General features: G+C 46.6%; 1 protein-coding gene across 2 annotated transcripts in view; it reads right to left on the reverse strand.

Annotated features, from left to right (window-relative positions):
- Positions 1–396: 396 nt before the first annotated feature.
- The window catches only part of DNAJB1 (DnaJ heat shock protein family (Hsp40) member B1), a 59,459-nt gene continuing 36,785 nt past the window's right edge, over positions 397–23,070 (reverse strand). Inside the window, exons 1-4 of one of the 2 annotated variants that reach the window (XM_083184994.1) lie at positions 9,598–9,751; positions 5,502–5,755; positions 3,292–3,863; positions 397–1,933 (exon numbers count right to left, since the gene is read on the reverse strand). In XM_083184994.1, the coding sequence (XP_083041120.1) occupies positions 1,703–1,933; positions 3,292–3,863; positions 5,502–5,712 (1,014 nt within the window). In that variant the 5' untranslated portion in view covers positions 5,713–5,755; positions 9,598–9,751 and the 3' untranslated portion in view covers positions 397–1,702. Of the gene's footprint in view, positions 1,934–3,291; positions 3,864–5,501; positions 5,756–9,597; positions 9,752–23,070 lie in introns of those variants that run through there. The other variant, XM_083184995.1, reaches the window with a different exon arrangement.

Below are 23,070 nucleotides of genomic sequence, written 5' to 3' on the forward strand. Positions count from 1 at the left end.
TGACCCCCTGCACACCATTTCCCCGTTGCTGGGTTTTTGCATCAATGGGGAAACGGCACATGCGGCAGCTAAAACAGCAAAGCTCACGACTAAATGCAGCAGGTTCCCTGCATTAACCATGAGCCTCGCTGTTGGGGGAATCCTCACTGTCATCTGACAGCGAGGATTCCCTGAAACATTGAATAGGGTGAACGGCTGGCGCGGGGGTTAAATGGCGAAGGTCCCTTACTTTCAGCAATCCCCCGCTTTTTAACCCCTTCGACTTGAATGCAGCCCAATGTGTAAAAGTTCTGAATCTTGGTATAGAGAATGGATCCGCTTAACATCAACAGTTTGATTTTTTTTTTTTAGCTACAGAAATGTCTTTTGAGACTTCAAAGTAAAATAATGAAACCATTTTAATGAAAATACTTTATTGAGTGTCGAGAAGACATTCCTCCTTCTCTTGGAGATGTTTACTGGTGGGCCAGCAACTCTATGGAAACAACAATGGCCTACACAGAGCTTCTGGCAATATAGGCAGCACTAGGAAGTCTCATTCTCAGATACAAACATGACAAGATATACTCCAGCATACAAACTCCATACATGACAGGTCATTCAACAATCCATCCCTAGCACACCGCTCCTATTTAGTCTGCAACTCACGTATTTACTGCAGCAATGTTAAACACAGAACAAAGTGATTAAAATAAAATTATATATATAATATTTACACAACAAATACAAATGTATTTATATATAGAGGACACTGGAGTGCGCCTGTTAGTTCCTCACTTTCAAAGCAAAGAAGTCCCACCCTCATTCGAATGACAAAGTCGGTAAGATTTCAGAATAAAAGCAAATATAGCTCCACTGCGCCAGCTACTGGCTGAGCCACAAACTGCAACTGTTGAATGAAAGGGAGAGGAATAGAGGGGTGAAAATTAAAAATAAATAAAAAAAAAGGCCCTAACCCATAAAAACAATGCAAAAATTTCCAGGCATGCCCCAATTTAAACTGAGCTTATAAAATAAAAAAAAAAATTAAAAAGCAGTGCAACAAACATGTAACATAACAAGCACTCCAGTTAAACACGGTCAGAAAGCGAGATGAGACTAGATCTTTTAGAATTTGGTAGAGATATAGCTCAGAGTCTTGTATCAACAATGTCCCTTTAAGACACAGCATTAGTGTTTAGATTGGCTTAAAATGTGTGAGGGAAGGCTCAGATTTATCTCCATTTGGACTAAAATTACTTAGCAACATGTCTGAACTATACATTCAATGTAGAGTTACTACATATTGTTACAATAGGAATGGTTAAGAAAAAAAAAAAAAAAAACACCTCTGCACCCAGAAGACACAGCTTGGTCATTGGTGCAATTACTGTCCCTGTATACAATGGCCGTTGGCAAAGCGGTTTGTCTGTTTTTGTGTTTTTTTTTCAATTGCAAACGCAAAACAAAAGCATATTATGTAAGAAATACAAATTTCCATGGATATTCCCGAGTGTAGGCTTCAGGCATCTCTAAGCTAGAAAATGTCTGTGCATTACTGCTTTTTATAAAGACAGCCGATTAACAAATGTAAGAACTGTAGCTATTGTAATTGTGTGCTCTAAAAATAACCTCCACCCTTTTCCAGTTTATTTTGCACTGAAGACGTAAAATGACCCCTTCAGTGCCGCTTTGGTCTATGTTCTCTTGGGGCCACTGCTCACTACGCAGGTAGCACCCTTCCTAGTGTTTCCCGAGAAGCAGCAGAGAGGCGGTCAGGAAAACGGATGTCAAACTCCACTATTAAATCGCCCCTCTGGTCAGGTGATTTGGGTAACGGAAGTCCTTCTCCACAGATTCTGCGCTTGGTTCCTGGATTGATTATTTCCTTGATGACCTGCTGAATGGTACGCCCGTCCAAGGTGGGGACATTGATGGAGCAACCGCAGAGAGCCTGATAAAAAGTAATAACAGGCATGATCAGATATGAAATACTACAATACTGAACCGTACACTGTGCAGAACAGGGAATGTTCTGTGAATATAAAGTTTTTCATTGGATGCTAAGGGGGAAATTTATTAAGATGGGAGTTCTATTTCCCATGGGATGTTGCTATGGGCAACCAATCAGAATCTACTTATTTAACACCTTTTAAAATGATAACAGATAGTAGCTGATTGGTTGCCCATAGCAACATCCCATGTGAAATACAACTCTCATCTTAGTAAATTTCCCCTAATAGCAACCTGCATCTTTCAAAACCCTTTCCAAAAAGTTCCTCTTCCCTGTCTTTAGCATCGCTCTTTGCTGTGGTGCTTTGAGCACAGTGTGGTCTGTATTTTAGCACAGACATTTAGACCAGACCTGTGCTAGAAGCAGCACAGCGACACTCCAGGAAGGAAGAGGAACTGCACGGGTTTAGAAAGATGCAGGGTTCTAGAATGAACATTACACTCCTGCTCAATGTAAAGTATTCCACTAGATGCGGTATTGTAGGACTGCTTTCACGCTAAAATTAGCAATAAATAACCAAATCAAGAAAAGATAACCATAGTTAAAAAAAGTACAAACGTCACTGAAAACTCATGAGCTTAAGTTAATGACCATCCTTATTAGATATAATGTCTTCATCGGATTAGAGGTACTGCTGATACCTCTCACTTGGTTGCATAGTGAGAGGTATCAGCGGTAGAAAGAAGTAATAATGCCACTGTATAGGTCATTGGTACGACTTCACCTAGAGTATTGTGTTCAGTTCTGGAGGCCATATCTCCAGAAGGATATAAATACATTAGAGACTGTACAAAGAAGGGCAACTAAAATGGTGCATGGCCTACATCACAAAACATACCAGGAAAGACAAAGATCTTAATATGTATACTTTGGAGCAGAGAAGGGAAAGTGTGTGTGTGGGCATGATAGAGACGTTCAAATATATTAAGGGCTTTAACAAGGTACAGGTGGGAGCCATTCTTCACAGGAAGAGCAGCAGCAGAACACGAGGACATGCACTGACACTAGAGGGAGGAAGATTCAGGGGAAATTTGAGGAAGAATTACTTCACAGAAAGAGTGAACCACTGAACCTCATTTTAAGTTCAGTGGCCATTTAAGAGTGAGATCACAAAGATTAGCAAAATGCCACATACAACGTCAGATTTGGGTGTCAGTGAAGTCTAGAAGCCAACAGTATTTTAGGAGTCCAAAAAGCTGTGTACCCACTGACATCATAGAAATGTCACTCTTGCTACATGCACCGATTACATGGCTCCTGGGACTCTAGGAGACCAGGCTAATATTTGGCATGCTCACCTCTCGTAGGCTTATCTTAGCTGTGTACACCAAGTTAGAGGAGTCTCTCTTGAACACTGAATGGGGTTTGTCTTTCAGGACAAACACAATGTCTGCGGGGATGTTGGTTGGGGTCTCATCTCCCTCCTTGGGGAAGGTGATCTTTGTGCCTTCCTTCCATCCTTTTTTCACTTGAATGGTCAGGATTTTGTCCTCTGTGTGAATATTTCTCCCATCAGGGCTCAGACGTTTGTGTGAGATTTTCATCTTCTTAGTGCAGCCAGTGAAAATCTCTTCAAGAGAGACCGGAAGCTCTCTAATCACTGGGGCATCTTGTTTCTTAGACATTGGTTCACGTCGACCGGGGACAGACCTGGGAAAGCCACCTAAATGGCCAAAGCCTCCCATACCAAACCCTGAGAAAGGGTCTTCAGTGTCCATATCCTCTTCATTACGTCCAAAAAAGTTGTCAAATGGGTTGCGACCCCCAAAGAACTCTGCAAACATGGCATGAGGATCTCCATGGAAAGTGTAACTGTATGATGGCCCATTGGTACCACCACATCCTCCGCCACCTGGTGCCCCCTTCAGACCTGTTAACAGCGTAGGAAAGAAAAGGGGAAAAAGTTTAGAGTTTACGAAAATGCATAAAGATATGTATTCTGTAGCCATGAATATTGTACTGTACCCTAATGCACCATCCAATAATATGTAAATGTAATTAAGGATAATAAAAACTTGCTATGTGCCACTGCACGCACATACATACATACTATCTGCACAGTTATTAAATAATCCCATAAAGTAAGGAGTAATATATAACACACACACACACACAAGGTAAGGTAAGAGAATCAAATTGTTGGGAAGGATGCAGAGAGGTGACGCGGTTAGAGACAGAATTCTGCAGATCTGGGCATGTCTGGTGTGCTGACAGTTTACGACGGGTCAGGTCCTGTAGACTGAGGTTTCTATATATACACACACACACACACACACACACACACATCTCCTACTGATCTCTAGGATCAGTAATTGTTCTCTCAGTTAATAGATAATTTGACCCAAAACTTTGTATGGAATACACTATGGACAAACTGATCTCAAAAAGTTATGTATCTGGAGATTTAGGGGGAAATTTACTAAAGGAAATGTGTAAAAAATAGGTGTAAAAATAGGTGTATTTGTACCCAGAAATACACTTATTTTTTACATTTTCTATCCCGAAAATATGGCAATTCGTATTGATAGCACATCAATATGAATTGCTGTATTTTCGGGATAGAAAATGTAAAAAATAAGTGTATTTCTGGGTACAAATACACCTATTTTTTACACATTTCCTTTAGTAAATTTCCCCCTTAATGTTAAGGCCATAAAGGTCACATTACCATTACTCACCTCACTCCTGCGGGTGGCCTATCTGTGGTCTGATAATAGACTGAGCCATACTCAGAAGTGTGGGATACCAGACCCCAGGTAAAATGATCAAATGTAGCTGTATCGCACTTATAAACTATTTTATATCAGACAGTCTTTAGGTGCAGTACATCCCGAGATGAAATGCTCACACATTATCACGTCACGTCCAAGTAAAACTTGTCTACACTGGTGCAGTGGGAAACCCCACAGAGGTGTGGTATGCAAGTGTGCCAGACTTGTATGTAACAATCTGCCTGAAGATGTGATCAGATTAGAATTGGTATTTAGGCTTTAGATCTACAGTGTCAACATAGACAATCAAAAAGGTGGACATGAGTTTTTCATGATTTTTTAATGTAAAAAAAAAAAAAACCACACACTCGACTCATTCTTTACCATCCATATGGGCATAGCGTTAGATTATAACAGTGCCCAAAGAATGGCAAACACAGCAAGCTATGCGAGGGGACGTGGTACACTTATATGGCGCTCCGACATGGGAACGCCCAGCATTTCATAGGCATCTCCATGTAAATGCGGCTGATGTCACATGACACCAGCCACTCGCCCAGTCTTCGTCCAGGAGCCCGCAATAATAAGTCAGTCTCCAATTACTTCCGAGGGATAAGTATTCATAACAACCCCTCCCCGGCATGGTTGAAAGGGGGGGTTAATCAGTCAACCAGAATCAGGCCCATAGTCTGATCTGACATATGTAATCTGTTCACATTCTCATCTACTGAACACTCTCCTTTCTTGTTGGCATTGTGCCCTATCTGGGTACAATCAAGGTGATAACACACACATACCTTCCTCCCCAAATTTGTCGAATATCTCCTTCTTTTTAGGATCGCTCAGCACGTCGTAGGCCTCAGCAATTTCTTTGAAGCGCTCCTCAGCGCCAGGGTCCTTGTTTTTATCAGGATGGTATTTCAGGGCCTGTTTTCTGTATGCCTTCTTAATGTCCTCCTCAGAGGCCCCCCGTACCAGTCCAAGAATCTTGTAGTAATCTTTGCCCATTCTTCTGACTGTACTTTGTGGTCACTGGTGTCTCAGCGCACAACTGCGGGAGTACAGAATAAAATGCATTAATAAACTATAGACGTTAAGTGTAATAAATGTATTTAATGAAGGAGTTTCTGTATGCTAAAAGAGCTGTATACCTGACACAAGGAAACTATTTTAAATCAGACAATATGAGCAGAACCTAGAACGCAGGTAGTGGGCAATAGAATTTGCCTTTTATACGTCTCCACACAGCTGCTAGTACGTGTGTGTGTGTGTGTGTGTGTGTGTGTGTTGGTTCCAATGTGGGAGTTATCACTTCTACATCTAAAATCAACTCAAGAATAAAATTAAATAATGCTCTATTTTACATTAAGGAACAATAAGAACATTTTGCCACCATCAAACCAAATCTACCCCCTGCATCCCACATTGGAGAAGACTTAAATGGATCTCACGTCCATACCATTCGTGTGTCAGCTGACAGAGATCCCTTACACTGGCCTAGCACTGGCCCTGCAGCTAATAACAGGGAGAATGCTGTGGTGCTGCACCAAGGTTTCCATTTCTGCTCATACATCCATTTGATAGACAGTGGGAACATATACAGATTATGCAAGCTGGGCACAGGTTAGAGATCAGGTGCCTGGGTGGATAAGCAAACAAAACCAAATGCAAAGATAAACAGCTACAATCTAGACAATGAAATAGCTGGAAGCTACTGTAGCTACACTTCCTGAAGCTTGTCAGGCTATTTTACACATTAGAGCGATGGGGTACAACAAGAGAATGTATACAATTTCCCTTGCTGTCCTGGACATGTGCTATTTTATGTACACACTATACCAGTGATGGAGAACCTATGGAACTCCAGCTGTTAAACTACACAAACCAGCATGCCCTGAAACAGTTTTAGCGTGGACCTATAGCAAAACTGTAGCAGGGCATGCTGGGATGTTTAGTTAAACAACAGCTTAAGCACCAAAGGTTCTCCATCACTGCTCTATGCAATGACCATAATATGTGCATAGCATCAACCAATATCTTACAGTCAACACTGCAAGCAGGACTACCATACAATGTCTAATAAGATGCATGGGAGTGTGCATCTTACCACACATTGTGTGTACACGTTATACAATATTGTACTGAACTGACTCAAATCATAACAATTGTGTACAATCTTGCATAATGTATATGGGCCTGTAGACTTTTACAAACAAATTATGGATAAAGGCTGCAAGGATAGGGTCTTCTATATATTGCAATAGGTCTAGGGTACACTGTATACAACTACACACTATACCTGTAAATAGATAGAAATCTGATTCCACAGAAATGTTCTATATAAACATGAACCATAGTCTTATAAAGAAATATTCAATAAAGGGGGGCATCGTTTCAACATCGTTTCCGCCAGGGGAAGTAGCGGCAGCGGCCTATAAAATTCTGCCATTTTCAATAGCATTGAAGGTGGATTCCGACAAAATAGATCAGACTTTAAAACAAATCAGATCTTTTTTGTGTCAGAAACGGCCCTGGAATTCACGGCAGTTTTTGCAGACACGCCCACTTTCCGAAACTCGACATCTGGAACATTGAATACCGGAGGTCAAGTTGCAGGCAAGCTAGGCAAAAGTAGCCTGGGATTCCGACTGTTCAGGATGTTCCGACAGTCAGAATCCCATATTGAATACCCCCCCAAAGTGTCCTAAAATGCATCATTCTCCATATGCAGAGAACTTAATTTATACATACTGCTCCTACATGCATCAGTCAGTACAGCCACCCTGACTGTACAGTGATTTCCGTGTCCAATACCTTTCTCTTATAAGCTGCCAACAGCAATCGCGTTCTTTATAACCAGTATCAATGTGCCCCACCCCTCCGCAACATGATGTGCTCCAGGTTGAAGCAGTAATATCTGACAGTGTGGCCAAACCCATCCCTTATGCTTTATAGATCCCTCATTATGCAACATCCTGACCCCTTATTAGTTTAGTGGGAAACCGTTCTCTTTCTTTACCACCAAACATGCCACCTGTACTTTAGTCCTGTGTCTCTAATGAAGACCCCTTCGGCAACTCTTAGGGGAAATTAAATTGTTTATCATGGCTCAGCTCCAGTCTAAAAGACACAGGGTGTTTTTTGGGCACCAATTACTTATCACGGATTTCTGCTTGCAGGATCCTAAGGTGTGAGCAGAAATCTGGCTTTTGGGTGTCTTAACTGTCATTAGAGATGGGAGAAGAAGCTTTACAAGGGTAATCCTCTGCATTGTGAGGGCGAGATCCACAATAGTGTTGGGTGAACTAGAACAACCATCGGTGAATGGCTTACGGTCACTTTATGAGTGCTAAACAACGGAATACTATCTATTCATTTATGCAGACTCTTATGTTGAGTACTGTGACTCAACAAGTACTGAACTGTTTTGTAGCCTTCCTCATACCTATTATGCAGTTCCATTGCTGTATGTTCCTAATGCTGTCCATTCATCAAACCAACTATTATCCCATAATCCAGCAAGTTGGTTGGATGGAATAAAAATATGGTATTGGATGGAAGTACATGCATTTTGCTCCCAAAATCCAGAAACGGACAACTGTTTGTCAGAAATGTTCCTGTAGTTGAATCTGTTCAATTTCAACAAATTCACTGAATGTTTGTGTCCAATTTCCTGTGTTAATGAGCAACTTGCTGATTGTCATTGGCTCCCATTCAGTATTAATTTACAGTTCAACCAACCAAATAGCGGACATACTAAAAAGAATGACAGTCTTGTCTGCAGATAAGGAATGCCAATTGACTATAATGGGAGAAAATGACTTTTATATTAATATTTCTGAAATTATTGCACATATCAACTATATTTTTGGTATACTTCTTGCTAAGACCATTACACATATTTTACATGCAGAATGACAGCTGCCTCCTATGGAATGACGGCCTTTTAATTCGCCATCCTGAAGCCAAAATAGCATTAAAGCAGCTCCATTATGCGATATTAACACCCCGATGTTAAGGGTGATCCCCATAGCGCACGTGCTCATCCTTTTCCAAATATGCCCGCCTACACCTTAGTACATCCCCCAAATAGCTGGATGAAAGTTGGTCTATGCCAGTGTACACATGTATTGTAATTATCCATCAAGTTATGTATATTGTTTGTACAGTGCCATGGGAACAACCTGGCACACAGTTGCCCTACTTTACACAACTCCATGGCCATTATACAGTAATACAGCATGATCCTCACCCCAATATATGCAGTAACATAGCATACCACCATATATGCAGTATCAGACAGCATACCGCCACCCCCATATACACTGCGACATCAGACAGCATACCCCATATATACAATGACATCAGAGGGTACCCTCATCCATATATACACAATAACATCAGAGAGTGTACTCCAACCACAATATACACAGTATGAGAAAGCGTACCCACACACCAATATATATATATATATATATATATATATATATATATATATATATATATATATATATATATATATATATATGTAACATCATAAATCATACCCCTACATATATAGTAACAAAAAGCATAACCTCCCCATATACACAGAAACATCACACAGGGTACCCCCAGAAATGTAACCCCCCCCCCCCCCCCCCCCCATACTCGGACATCTCAGTGTAACCCCTCCATATATAGTAACAATTGTAAATATCCGTAAACCCCAACCTAGGAAACAAATGTACCCAAACAATAACCCTTCTCCGAGAGCAGCAGCTGCCTGTCGCCCAGCTATGCCCCGCGCCTATGTACATAAGCTTCATGAGAACTCCCTTATAGCAACTAAACCCACATTGCGATCTGCCGAGTCCCCGTTATGCAGCACATCGTACACCTGTAGATACATACCTGTGAACACGGCTTCTGAGGACTACTCTGCTTCAATACAGTGACAGCCTACCACTTGTACAGACACAGCCCCACCTCCAGAACCTTCCAGATCTTTCTTCCGCACTCCAGAAACTTCGTGAGCGGCCTCCTTCTCCGGACCAATCACGGCCCACGGAGTGCAGACTTTATCCAATCACAGACAAACGACAAATTCGTTATATGATTACAACCAGTCACTGTCCTGAACTCTATGACCAATCGCTGCGCCCTTTGGCAATGTGCTACGCTTACGCAAAGCTGGTTGGTTGAAGGGGGCTGTTTGCTAATGCTTCGACCAATTACAAAACAGAGCAGAGATGAGCTATGAATGCCTAGTCCCCATTTTGAATGTGGGCAGATTACCCATGATAAACATAAAGTAGATATACATTTCAACTGTTCTATGGGGACACTGATGTTCCACAGTTTGTTTACTACCATACATTGGGCCAGATACACTAAACTTCAAAAGTGATAAAATAGTGATAAACAACCAACCAATCAGCTCCTGCCTGATATTTTTCAAACGGTACTTGTGTGTTTTCATGGCGCCCAATATATCGGATGCAATATCGGCCGATATATCAATGTGATCTGAACCGATTTTTGACCTGTCCAGAACCCCACTATCCACTACGCATGGAGTTGATTTCATATAGTGTGGAGAGCATAGTGAGCCACCGAGCCCAAAGCGTGGCGAGCGGACTGCGCTTGCCACACTATCTAAAATCATTATGAACAGGTCAAAAATCGATTCGGATCGCATCGATATATCGGCTGATATCGCATCCGATATATCGGGCGCCGTGAAACTACACAAGTACCTTTCAAACACTCGGGGTGAGATTTAATAGGATGAGAGATTCAGAAAGTGAGAGATTTGGTAAGAAATCTCTAGTTTTTTTTTAAGCGGCAATCATTTACACTGCAAAACCAAACTGGTTTTGCAGTGTAAATTATTGCCGCTTTAAAAAAACTGGAGATTTCTTACCAAATCTCTCACTTTCTGAATCTCTCATCCTATTAAATCTCACCCTGTGTGTGACATGGCAGGTAGGAGCTGATTGGTTGGTTGTTTAAAGTAGAGATGTGCAGACTCGGATTCCAGAGATCCGAGCCCCCACGGACGTCATCATTCCGAGCCCGGTTCCGAGCAGCGCTCGGAGATTCCCGCCTGACTCTGGTCCGTCCGCATGGTCAGAATGTCATCTCCCGTCGCCGGATTTCGCGAGGCTTTAAATAGCGGCTGCTGCACCCGCCATCTTCACTCCAGTCTAGTAGTGGGTTGGGAGAGGGTGTGTTGGTGCTGCTGCTGGGGCTTAAAACCAGGGTTGCCGACTCTCCCGGAATGGCCGGGAGTCTCCCGAAAATCGGGACCCCCTCCCGGTCCCCCGGAAGAGTGGGCAACCCTCCCGGATTCAGGGGGGACCCCCCCTGTGCCCCGGATCGCGGCATTAAAATGCCGCAATCCTCGGGTCTCAGAGGAGGGGGTGGAGCTAAAATGTCACAATCGCGTCATTTTAGCCCCGCCCCCTCCACGGAGATTCGTGAATTCGGCAGTTTGCTGTCATGGGGGCAGGGCTTAATGACGTTACACATAAGCCCCGCCCCCTGATCGGCTGCTGGAACTCTCCTCTCCTGGCTTCTCCCGGAGAGGAGAATTATAAAGTCGGCAACACTGGCTTAAACTTGAGCTTGACCTTGAACGCAATATTTTTTAGCCAGTCTAGGGCTAAAACTTTCTGCAGTGTGTGTGGGCACTAACAGGGGTTGATTGGGACAGATAAGCAGCCCTAATTGGGGTGGGGTCTGTTAAGGGGGTGGGATCAATTCTTATAGGGAATGCAGCCTAACCCTAACCTTCCTAATAGTGCCTAAACCGATGTTTGCTGTCTGTATCTTGATCCTTTTTTGAGGTTTCCGGCGCTGGACTTCTGACAGCAGTTGGGATGCTGGTGTCGGTAATCTAAACGCCAGCAACCTGACCGCATCTCGCTCTGATACCACTACTCCTCCATAACACCTAATCCAGGGTTGCCTACCCTCCCGGAATGGCCGGGAGGGTCCTGAAAATCGGGTCACTCGGAAAGGTGGCCAACCCTCCTGGATTCTGGGGGACCCCCGCTCCCCCCCTCTGATTGCGCCTCCCCCCCCCTGATTGCGCCTCCCCCCCCCCCGACCGCGGCGTTTAAATTACCTTATGTCTGCAGATCTCCGGGGAGGGGGCGGGGCTAAAGCACCATAATCGCCTCATTTAGCCCCGCCCCCTCCACGGAGATAGGCAAACTAAGTAACTTTACTTCATGGGGGCGGGGCTTAATGATGTCACATTTAAGCCCCGCCCCCGAGCTCCTGCTGAAAGTCTCCTCTCCGGGCTTCTCCCGGAGAGGAGCTTTTAAAATTCGGCAACCCTGACGTAATCATACATGTACACCAGAATCTTACTACTACTATAACTACTACAGTAAAAGTAAAACCATAAGTCAATTGTGCCCAATGTAGTGATCCCAAACAGTTAATTTGTTGCCAGCTCCCACTGAAGCTGAATTGCTCATGCAGAAAAATACAAACATTAGCTGGAAGTTTTAAATACCCTGTCAGGAGTGTTTTATGTGACCTGCCAGTGAACAGAAGAGGCTGAGCTGCATGTCACTATCTATGCTTAAAGTAACCCTTATTCTGCAAAGAAAAATACATGGTGCAGATGCACACTCCATATTAATCAATAAATCAATAATAGAGGCTCTTGGTATATTAATTGGCCAAGAAATATTTGCCCACCAACCAGCTTCACGGTGGCCTCATTTCTGGTGGGTCCCTAATACTAAGTTTGAATCTGGGGCGCAGAACCCCGAAAAGGTTGGCATAGGCCAGTCACCCCAGGGCAGCACACAAGTGAAAAACTAAGCTAAAGGTGTATTAATAAGAAAGTAGCAGAAGCTAGAGGTTAAAAAGTGAAGTGCTAGAAAGTATAATATATTAGTGGGAAATAAATAGTGCTAAATAAATGTTAGGGTGTGCCACCCCGAAAGCAACTCAGCCACACCAACCCCCCCACCTGATTTGAATATTATTTTACCAGCTTGGTCCCTGGTAGCCAGACTGCAAACTGGAGGCACAATATAGGTAAGACTTAAAATTTACATTTATTGCTAGTCTTGGGGATGGATTTGGGGCGCGGCTCCCCTTGGGTTGGTGTGGCTGAGTTGCTTTCGGGGTGGCACACCCTAACATTTATTTAGCACTATTTATTTCCCACTAATATATTATACTTTCTAGCACTTCACTTTTTAACCTCTAGCTTCTGCTACATTCTTATTAATACACCTTTAGCTTAGTTTTTCACTTGTGTGCTGCCCTGGGGTGACTGGCCTATGCCAACCTTTTCGGGGTTCTGCGCCCCAGATTCAAACTTAGTATTAGGGACCCACCAGAAATGAGGCCACCGTGAAGCTGGTTGGTGGGCAAATATTTCTTGGCCAATTAATATACCAAGAGCCTCTATTATTGATTTATTGATTAATAATATGGAGTGTGCATCTGCACCATGTATTTTTCTTTGCAGAACTACAAGTCCCAGCATGATAGCACCTCATGTATCTTGGGTGTGCATTCTAAGATCCCCCCCCCCCCAATAACCCTTATTCTGAGCTCAGAGAGGGGAGTATTTGATTTATTGAAGAAGGGTACAGTAGCTGGTACCTGCACTGCCGCTGTGATGTTTGGCTGGACAATGCAGAAATCACTCTTCCCCGCACTTTTGGTAGACTGTATCCAGCTTCGATAGCATCTCAGCTGCAGGGCCGGCGCCACCACTAGGCAGAACTAGGCATTTGCCTAGGGCGCCGGCCGCTGGAGGGCGGTAGTGAGCCGCCGAGGTACCCGAAAGCAGGGAGCAGGTAAGTCTGTGATTCTTCATCCTTCCTCCCCCCGCTCCCCGCTCCCATCCCGCCCGTGGCATGAAATAATGCTGCTCCCCCGCGCCGCCCGCTCCCCTCTCCTATCCCGCCCGTGTTATAAAAAAACGCTGCACGCGCCGCACGCTCCCATCCCGCCCGTGGCATGAAACTAAGCTACTCCCCCCGCGCCGCCCGCTCCCCGCCAAGGAGATTTCTGTGCAGCACCACCTGCGCTCCGGGGGGGGGGGGGGGGGAAATCGCCCACCGCAGTATCGCCGCCACCCCCCCCCCTCCTCCCCCCCTCCCCGGCAGGCGGGCGTCGCGCGTTTTTTTTGCCTGGGGCGGGCGGGGGGCTTGCACCGGCCCTGCTCAGCTGAAGCAGCAGGCTGACACTGTGCTACGCTGCTACTGAACTGCTCTGCAAGCCTGCACCGCTGCTGTGCTGTACTGTCCTGGGGAGCATGGCACATGTAGCCTATACCCCCGACCACAGCCATGCTTCAATGCTGCTGGCTGCTCTTGCTGGTGGATGTAGCGGCGCCTGCTCCCGGAAATGGCCAAAAGCCTATGCTGAGGACAGCATCTGACTTGCTTTCCACAGCGGAACGCGAATCTCTGAAGCTTGGTGTTGGGCCAGCAGCATGTGGATTGTTGGAGTAGCCCGGCTGAAGTACTTCAGGACCAGGGGCGGGCTGGGCCGGGGGGCAGAGTGCCATATGCCCCCCGGGCCGCTTACCCACCCACTGGCTGCGGGCCGTGCTGCGGCTGGATCAGCTTCTCCAGCCCTCCTGCACTGGCCGCGGCTTACAGAACACGGCCGCGGCTACAGGAAAATGGCCGCCGGCCCCCTGCACTGAGGACATGTTCTCAGTGCAGGACCGGCGGCCATTTTCCTGTAGCCGCGGCCGTGTTCTGGAAGCCGCGGCCACCAGCGCAGGAGGGCTGGAGAAGCTGATCCAGCCGCAGCACGGCCCGCAGCTAGCGAGTGGGTAAGCGCTCTCCCCCCCCCCCCCCCCTCACCCCAGCATACGTGTTTCTGTCACTGTGTGGGGGCATATCTGGCACTGTGTGGGGGCATATCTGGCACTGTGTGGGGGCATATCTGGCACTGTGTGGGGGCATATGTGTATCTGGCACTGTGGGGGGCATATCTGGCACTGTGGGGGCATATATGTATTTGGCACTGTGGGGGCATATGTGTATCTGGCACAGTGGGGCATATGTGTATTTGGCACTGTGGGGGCATATGTGTATCTGGCACTGTGGGGGCATATGTATATTTGGCACTGTGGGGGCATATGTGTATCTGGCACTGTGGGGCATATGTGTATTTGGCACTGTGGGGGCATATCTGGCACTGTGGGGGCATATGTGTATCTGGCACTGTGGGGGCATATGTGTATCTGGCACTGTGGGGACATATGTGTATCTGGCACTGTGGGGGCATATGTGTCTGGCACTGTGGGGGCATATGTGTATTTGGCACTGTGGGGGCATATGTGTCTCTGGCACTGTGGGGGCATATGTGTCTCTGGCACTGTGGGGGCATATGTGTCTCTGGCACTCTGGGGGCATATCTGGCACTGTGGAGGAATATGCGTATTTGGCACTGTGGCAGAATATCTGGCACTGTGGCGGCATTTGTGTCTGGCACTGTGGGGGCATATGTGTATTTGGTACTGTGGCGGAATATCTTGCACTGTGGGGGCATATCTGGCACTGTGGACATCACATTGTGCGGTGTAATGGGCATCATGGTATGGGGCGTAATGGACATTACGGTGTGGGGAGCATTGGGTAATTGCCATCACAGTATGGGGTGTAATGGGCATCAAGGTGTGCAGCATAATGTGTAATTAGCATCACAGTGTGCGGTGTATTGAGTAATTAGCATCGCAGTGTTGGGCGTAATGTGTAACTGGCATCATGGTGTTCAGCATAATGTGTAATTGGCATTACGGCATGTGGCTTTATGTGTAATGGGTATTACAAGGTTCGCTAAAATGTGCAATCTGCAGGTACACAATACAATCATGGCACAGGCAACGCCCCTTATGATAGGCCATGCCCCTAATTTTTCGGCGCGCCTACGGCGCGCAAAAGCATTCCTTCCGACGGTGACTTGGCTGATTATGGGCCAGTGCTCTGGACTTGCCCCCTAGGCTAAAAGTTGCCAGCCAGCCCCTGTTCAGGACAGTAGGTCACTGGGTGCAGGGGAAGCTGCGGGCCCTTGAAACAGCTCGAGCCCCATAGCAGCTGCACCCCCTGCACCCTCGGTAGTTACGCTGGGAAAAATGGGCTGGGCAAAATGTGTGCAGGAGCGCACATCTCATCGCATCTGTCCATCGCACCGTGTGTCATAAGATCAGTGCACATCACTTCAATATAAATGCAGACATTTCTTTCTCGTTGTTTTAGGGTCATCCATGTCCTGTCATCACGATAAATATACAAAGGGTTTTTTTTTTTTTTTATATTTATCCTGAGTCGATGGGACACGGTTGACTATGAAACTCTGAGAAAGTAAAGTCTGCATTTAAAAATTCTGATATGCCATAGAATGATTTTACTATCTAGGGTATTACACTTAAGGCCCCCATACATCAAGGCGATTCGGTCCGATTTTGGCCGAATGCGACCAATTGGCCCGTTAAATTGCCTCTTCCTGACATGCAGTCGGGTCCGATGCGCGGTCCCGACTAGGTCGGACCGGCTGGCCGTCCGACCACCCGTTCTGTGGCGGGCGGGAAGCACGGACGTATGCGATCCATCACAACGGATCGCATGTAACCCTGCCGTCGGGTGTCCGTACACTGCTGCGAGACGTCGCAGGCAGTGTATGGGCGACTTTACAGTATAGTACATACATATAAAGTAAAAATACACACACGCACAGACACACACATACAGATCATAATATAGACACACACACATACATATCATATTACACACACACACACACACACACACACATCATAATATAGACACACACACACACACACATACATACCCTCCAACATCTGAAGGGCAGAAATCGGTAGACATTCGGGAAGGGGGTGTGACCATGTGTGAAGTGGGCGTGGCCACAGGTGAAGTGGGTGTGGTCAACCCCCCTTTCCGAATGTGTACTGTAAATTTTTTTTTATTCCATGCTGCTTGCCCGTATCCCCTGCTCAGCATGATTTTATACTCTCACCATGCCACCCTAACCCCGGGGAGGACTCACCTGCGCTCCACTCCCCAGCACCCAGACCCGGTCACCGCACATCAGGTGTGGGGCGGCCCTCACACCCCACCAGGAAGCCACTAGTACGCCAAGGTATAAGAAGAAGCTGGCGCAGGGCACGGGCATCTCATCCAGCGGAGCTGCAGCCATGTCCCGTATCAGCCTGCACAGACCGCGACACCCGGAAGAGCATGCGCACAGTCACAATGTCCAAGAGGCTACTGTCACCAAGTCTCCGCACTCACACAGCCTACAACTAGCCGCTTCATTGGCCGCAGCTCACATCACTCTTCCCAACACAGCCCTCATTGGTCAAGTCGATCGCATTTTCAGTGGCTCACTGTAGCATCAATCACATAGCTCTGCTTGTAACTTGCTTCAATCTCACTCTGATTGGATGTCGATGACAGTTTCCAAAACTGCAACTCCCAGAGGCGCTGGCCACAAAAAAAAATCGGTACATTCGGTACAGTTAGATTTAGCCGGTACAGACCATTAAAAAACGGTACTGTACCGGCTAAATCGGTACAGTTGGAGGGTATGTACATATAATAATATCGACACACACATACATACATATCATAATATAGACACACACATACATATCATAATAGACACACACACACACATACAGTACATACATATAATAATAATATAGACACACATACATACATACATACATACATACATACATACATATAATATAGACACACACATATATTATAATATAGACACACACAGACATATCATAATATAGACACACACATACATATCATAATATAGACACAGACATTTCATGCACCCCATCCTACTAAAACAAAGCACAGAGGCACAGACAGACACCCTCCCTACCCCTCCCTCCCTCCCCTGCACCGTACCTATACACATGCTGCTTACAGTAACAACTGCATAGTTTGCTAAAGCAGCATGTGTCCGACCTGCCGCCTCCTCTCTTACCCCTCTCCATCCTGGGCTGTTGCAGTGTGGTGCTGCCTGGAGGCAGTCAGTCACTTGTTCGGCACTGAGGACATGTCCTCAGTGCAGGGGGCCGGCGGCCATTTTCCTGTAGCCGCGGCCCCTGCAGTTGTATGGAGAAGCAAGTGCTGAAGGAGGACGACAATGCTCTGGATCACCTAGACGGCACGATGGCCCGCAGCACTAACTTGTAAAGCGGCCCGGGGGGCGCATGGCACCCTGCCCCCCGGCCCAGCCCGCCTCTGGGTCTGGGGCCCACTGCCTAATACTGCCGTATCTACCGTCTGTTTTGGGGCTCACTGCCTAATACTGCCGTATCTACCGTCTGGTCTGTGGCTCACTGCCTAAAACTGCCGTATCTACCGTCTGTTTTGGGGCTCACTGCCTAATACTGCCGGATCTACCTGTCTGGTCTGGGGCTCACTGCCTAATACTGCCGTATCTACCTGTCTGGTCTGGGACACACTGCCTAATACTGCCGTATCTACCGTCTGTTTTGGGTCTCACTGCCTAATACTGCCGTATCTACCGTTTGTTTTGGGGCTCACTGCCTAATACTGCCGTATCTACCGTCTGGTCTGGGGCTCACTGCCTAATACTGCCGTATCTACCATCTGTTTTGGGTCTCACTGCCTAATACTGCAGTATCTACCGTCTGTTTTGGGGCTCACTGCCTAATACTGCCGTATCTACCATCTGGTCTGGGGCTCACTGCCTACTACTGTCATATCTACCTGTCTGGTCTGGGTCCCACTGCCTAATACTGCCATATCTACCGTCTGTTTTGGGGCTCACTGCCTAATACTGCCGTATCTACCTGTCTGGTCTGGGGCTCACTGCCTAATACTGCCGTATCTACCGTCTGTTTTGGGGCTCACTGCCTAATACTGCCGTATCTACCATCTGGTCTGGGGCTCACTGCCTACTACTGCCATATCTACCTGTCTGGTCTGGGTCCCACTGCCTAATACTGCAGTATCTACCGTCTGTTTTGGGGCTCACTGCCTAATACTGCCGTATCTACCATCTGGTCTGGGGCTCACTGCCTACTACTGCCATATCTACCTGTCTGGTCTGGGTCCCACTGCCTAATACTGCCGTAGCTACCGTCTGTTTTGGGGCTCACTGCCTAATACTGCCGTATCTACCTGTCTGGTCTGGGGCTCACTGCCTAATACTGCCGTATCTACCTGTCTATTTTGGGGCTCACTGCCTAATACTGCCGGATCTACCGTCTGGTCTGGGGCTCTCTGCCTAATACTGCCGTATCTACCATCTGTTTTGGGTCTCACTGCCTAATACTGCAGTATCTACCGTCTGTTTTGGGGCTCACTGCCTAATACTGCCGTATCTACCATCTGGTCCGGGGCTCACTGCCTACTACTGCCATATCTACCTGTCTGGTCTGGGTCCCACTGCCTAATACTGCCGTATCTACCGTCTGTTTTGGGGCTCACTGCCTAATACTGCCGTATCTACCTGTCTGGTCTGGGGCTCACTGCCTAATACTGCCGTATCTACCTGTCTATTTTGGGGCTCACTGCCTAATACTGCCGGATCTACCGTCTGGTCTGTGGCTCAATGCCTAATACTGCCGTATCTACCTGTCTGGTCTGTGGCTTACTGCCTAATACTGCTGTATCTACCGTCTGTTTTGGGGCTCACTGCCTAATACTGCCGTATATGCCTGTCTGGTGCCTAATACTGCCATATCTGTAATAATAACTGCCTGCTGGTGCATACTTACTGACATATTAAATGCACTCCAGTGGCGCTGTCCTGTGACATAACTCCACAAAAATAATGGAGATCCAAAATATGGAGGTTAAAAAACAAAGGAAAGATGAAGATCCATTTCCTCATAGTTTTGAAGCTGCTGCCACTAGTCATGACATAGACGATGAAATGCCAACAAAGTCGTCTGCCACGGCCGATGCCCAGTGTGAAAGCAGAGGGCATGTACAATCGAAACCAAACTTCCATATAAGGAATCAAAATATGAAATGTAAATCGTTGGAAGAGAAACTTAAACTTGGTAATATGCCATTTACAATACGGAGTGGCAAGGAACGGCTAAGGCCATGGCCTAACTTCATGACTAGTGGTGCAGCTTCACATGACAATGAAAGTCCTCCTCCTCTCCCCTCGCCCAATAGAAAATTAAAGAGAGTTAGGCTGACACCGACTCAAAAAAGTCTGAAAAAATTTCAGAAAAAAACCCAGAAAAAAACCTCTGAAAATAAATCTGAAAAAAGCCTTCTAAAGACATATCCCAAATCCCCAAGGAGAGTCCTAGGGTGGCGGTGGTTGTGATGCCGGACCTTCCCATCACTGTGCGTGAAGAGGTGGCTCCTTCCACCATTTGCAGTACGCCCTCTGCATATGCTGGAAGGATCACCCACAGTCTAGTTCCAGATTTTATTAATGAAGGTGATGTTGTACACCAGGAGGAGGATATTGATGTAGCTGGCACTGAGGAGGAAGTTGACGAGGAGGATGGAGAGTTGGATTGCTTAAATGACGCACCAGGGGGAATAAGGCACCTGGGGGTGAAAAAATTGTTGTCCATGGGATGAAAAAGCCCATCATCATGCCTGGACAAAGGACCAATAAATCCACCTCTGTGGTCTGGAATTTTTTTATCCGAATCCGGACCACAAAAGTATTGCCATTTGTAGCTTATGTAAAACTCCAATAAGCAGGGGTAAGGATCTTGGCCACCGAGGGACAACCTCCCTTTGACATCACCTAAGCAAGCGTCATAATTCAGTGTTTAGTTCAGGAACTACGGCTAGCAGTCCAGCGACACCTAAATCACTTGGTCCTCCTTTTGGAGCCAAGTGCCTGAAAAGCACACCACCAACTCCCTTCTCGTCAAATTCCTCCTCTTTCCGGATTGGGGGGAGTCCTGCAGTCCATCTCACCTGCATGAATGACTCCATAGATTCCTCCGGAAGGATCCTGCAGCGCTACGCCTACTACTACTGCCGCTGCTGCTGTTGCTGCTCCTGGAAGTCAGTTATCATCCCAGAGGGGAAGTCGTAAGACCACTATGTCTTTCACTAAGCAATTGACCGTCCAACAGTCGTTTTCAGTGAGGATGAAATACGACAGCAGTCATCCTATGGCAAAGCGGATAACTGCGGCCTTGACAGCTATGTTGGTGTTAGACGTGCGTCCGGTGTCCGCCATCAATGGAGTTGGATTTAAATGGTTGATGGCGGTATTGTGTCCCCGGTACCAAATCCTGTCTAGATTCCACTTCGCTAGGCAGGTGATACCCGCAATGTACAGGGACGTCAGAAAAAGTGTCCTCAGTGCCCTGAAAAATGCGGCTGTACACTTAACTACGGACATGTGGACAAATGGATCAGGGCAAACTAAGGACTATATGACTGTGACAGCCCACTGGGTAGATGCATCGCCTTCCGCAGCAGCAGCAGCATCTCCTGCACGCCAGCTCCTTCCAAGGCAGGCTACGCTGTGTATCACTGGTTTCAAGAAGAGGCATAACGCCAACAACCTCTTAGAGAAACTGAGGGATATCATCTCTTTGTGGCTTACCCCCCTTAGACTCTCCTGGGGATTTGTGGTGTCGGACAACGCCAGTAACATTGTGCGGGCATTAAACATGGGCAATTTCCAGCACGTGCCATGTTTTGCCCACACAATAAATTTGGTGGTGCAGCATTTCTTAAAAAATGACAGGAGTGTGCAGGAGATGATTGCGGTGGCAAGCAAAATTTGCAGACACTTCGGCATTCTGCCACTGCCTGCCGAAGGCTGGAGCGGGAGCAAAAACTCTGCAACCTGCCCTGCCATCAGCTTAAAAAAGAGGTGCTGACGCGCTGGAACTCCACCCTCTATATGCTGCAGAGGATGGAGGAGCAGCAAAAGGCCATTCAAGCCTACACGGCCAACTACGATATAGGCAGAGGAGCGGGGCTACACCTGGCTCAAGCGCAGTGGAGGCTGATTTCCGTGTTGTGCAAGGTTCAGCCATTTGAACTAGCCACACATGAAGTCAGTTCCAACACTGCCTGCATTAGTCAGGTGATTCCCCTGATCAGGCTGTTGCAAAAGCAGCTGGAGAAAGTGAAGGAGGAGCTAAAGTGTAGCGATTCCGCAAAGCATGTCGCTATTGTGGATGAAGCCCTCCATACGCTTTGCCAGGATACGAGGGTGGTCAGTCTGTTACAGTCAGAGGAATACATTTTGGCCACCGTGCTCCATCCTCGGTTTAAAGCGTATGTTGTGTCTCTGTTTCTGGCGGACACAAGTCTTCAAAGGTACAAAGACCTGCTGCAGGAGATTGTCATTTGAAGGGGACCGTGACACGACCCCAGCTCCTCCTTCATTTTCTCCCCCACCTGTGCCTGTGAGGAAACAGCTGTGATTTCCCACACAACCTGCTGGTGGGGATGCAGGGCAGGCAGGAGGGAGTTTGGACATCGGTCCGGACTCAAGGACCTGACAACGATTGCTGACATGTCTACTGTCGGTGCATTGGATGTTGTCACCATAAAAAAATGGTGGAGGATTACTTTGGTGACAGCATCCAAGTAGACATTTCAGACAGTCCTTACCTGTACTGGCAGGAAAAAAAGTCAGTTTGGAAACCCCTGTACAAACGGGCTCTATTTTACCTGAGTTGTCCCCCCTCCAGTGTGTACTCCGAAAGAGCATTTAGTGCAGCGGGAAACCTGGTCAGTGAGAGGCGAAGGAATTTGCTTCCGAAAAATGTCGAGAAAATGATGTTTATAAAAATGAATTCTAAATTATTCAATGAAGACCAGGAATTGCCTCCGGAGATTATAACGGGACCTGTGATTGTGGAGTCCAGCGGGGACAAATTTATAATCTCTGAGAATGAGGAAGTACAGACTAAGGGGGGTGAGGAATCAGAGGAGGAGGAGGAGGAGGAGGAGGATGATGATGAGTGACGATGACATCTTGTCCCTGTAGAGCCAGTTTATACAGGGAGATATTATGAATTGTTTTTTTTTGTGTGGGGGCCCAAACAAACCATTCATTTCAGCCACAGTTTTGTACGCACTATCGCTGAAATGTTTGGTTTGTTAAAGTCCTATTTTGTTAAAGTCCTATTTTCGCAACATAAGGGTGGGTGGGAGGGCCCAAGGACAATTCCATCTTGCATCACCATTCATTATTCCTACTGCTGAGAGTCATTCATATGTGGGACTTTGTTTGCATTCCACTAATGAGAGTAATTGATTGCTGCACCAATCGCCCACTGCTGGTTGCAGCTCTCACCCTGCATTAATTTGGGAGTCTGCCACTGCAGCTCTCACCCTGCATTAATATGGGAGTCTGCCACTGCAGCTCTCACCC

The sequence above is a fragment of the Crinia signifera genome, chromosome 4, assembly GCF_055691185.1.
Source record: "Crinia signifera chromosome 4, ASM5569118v1, whole genome shotgun sequence".
NCBI lineage: Eukaryota > Metazoa > Chordata > Amphibia > Anura > Myobatrachidae > Crinia > Crinia signifera.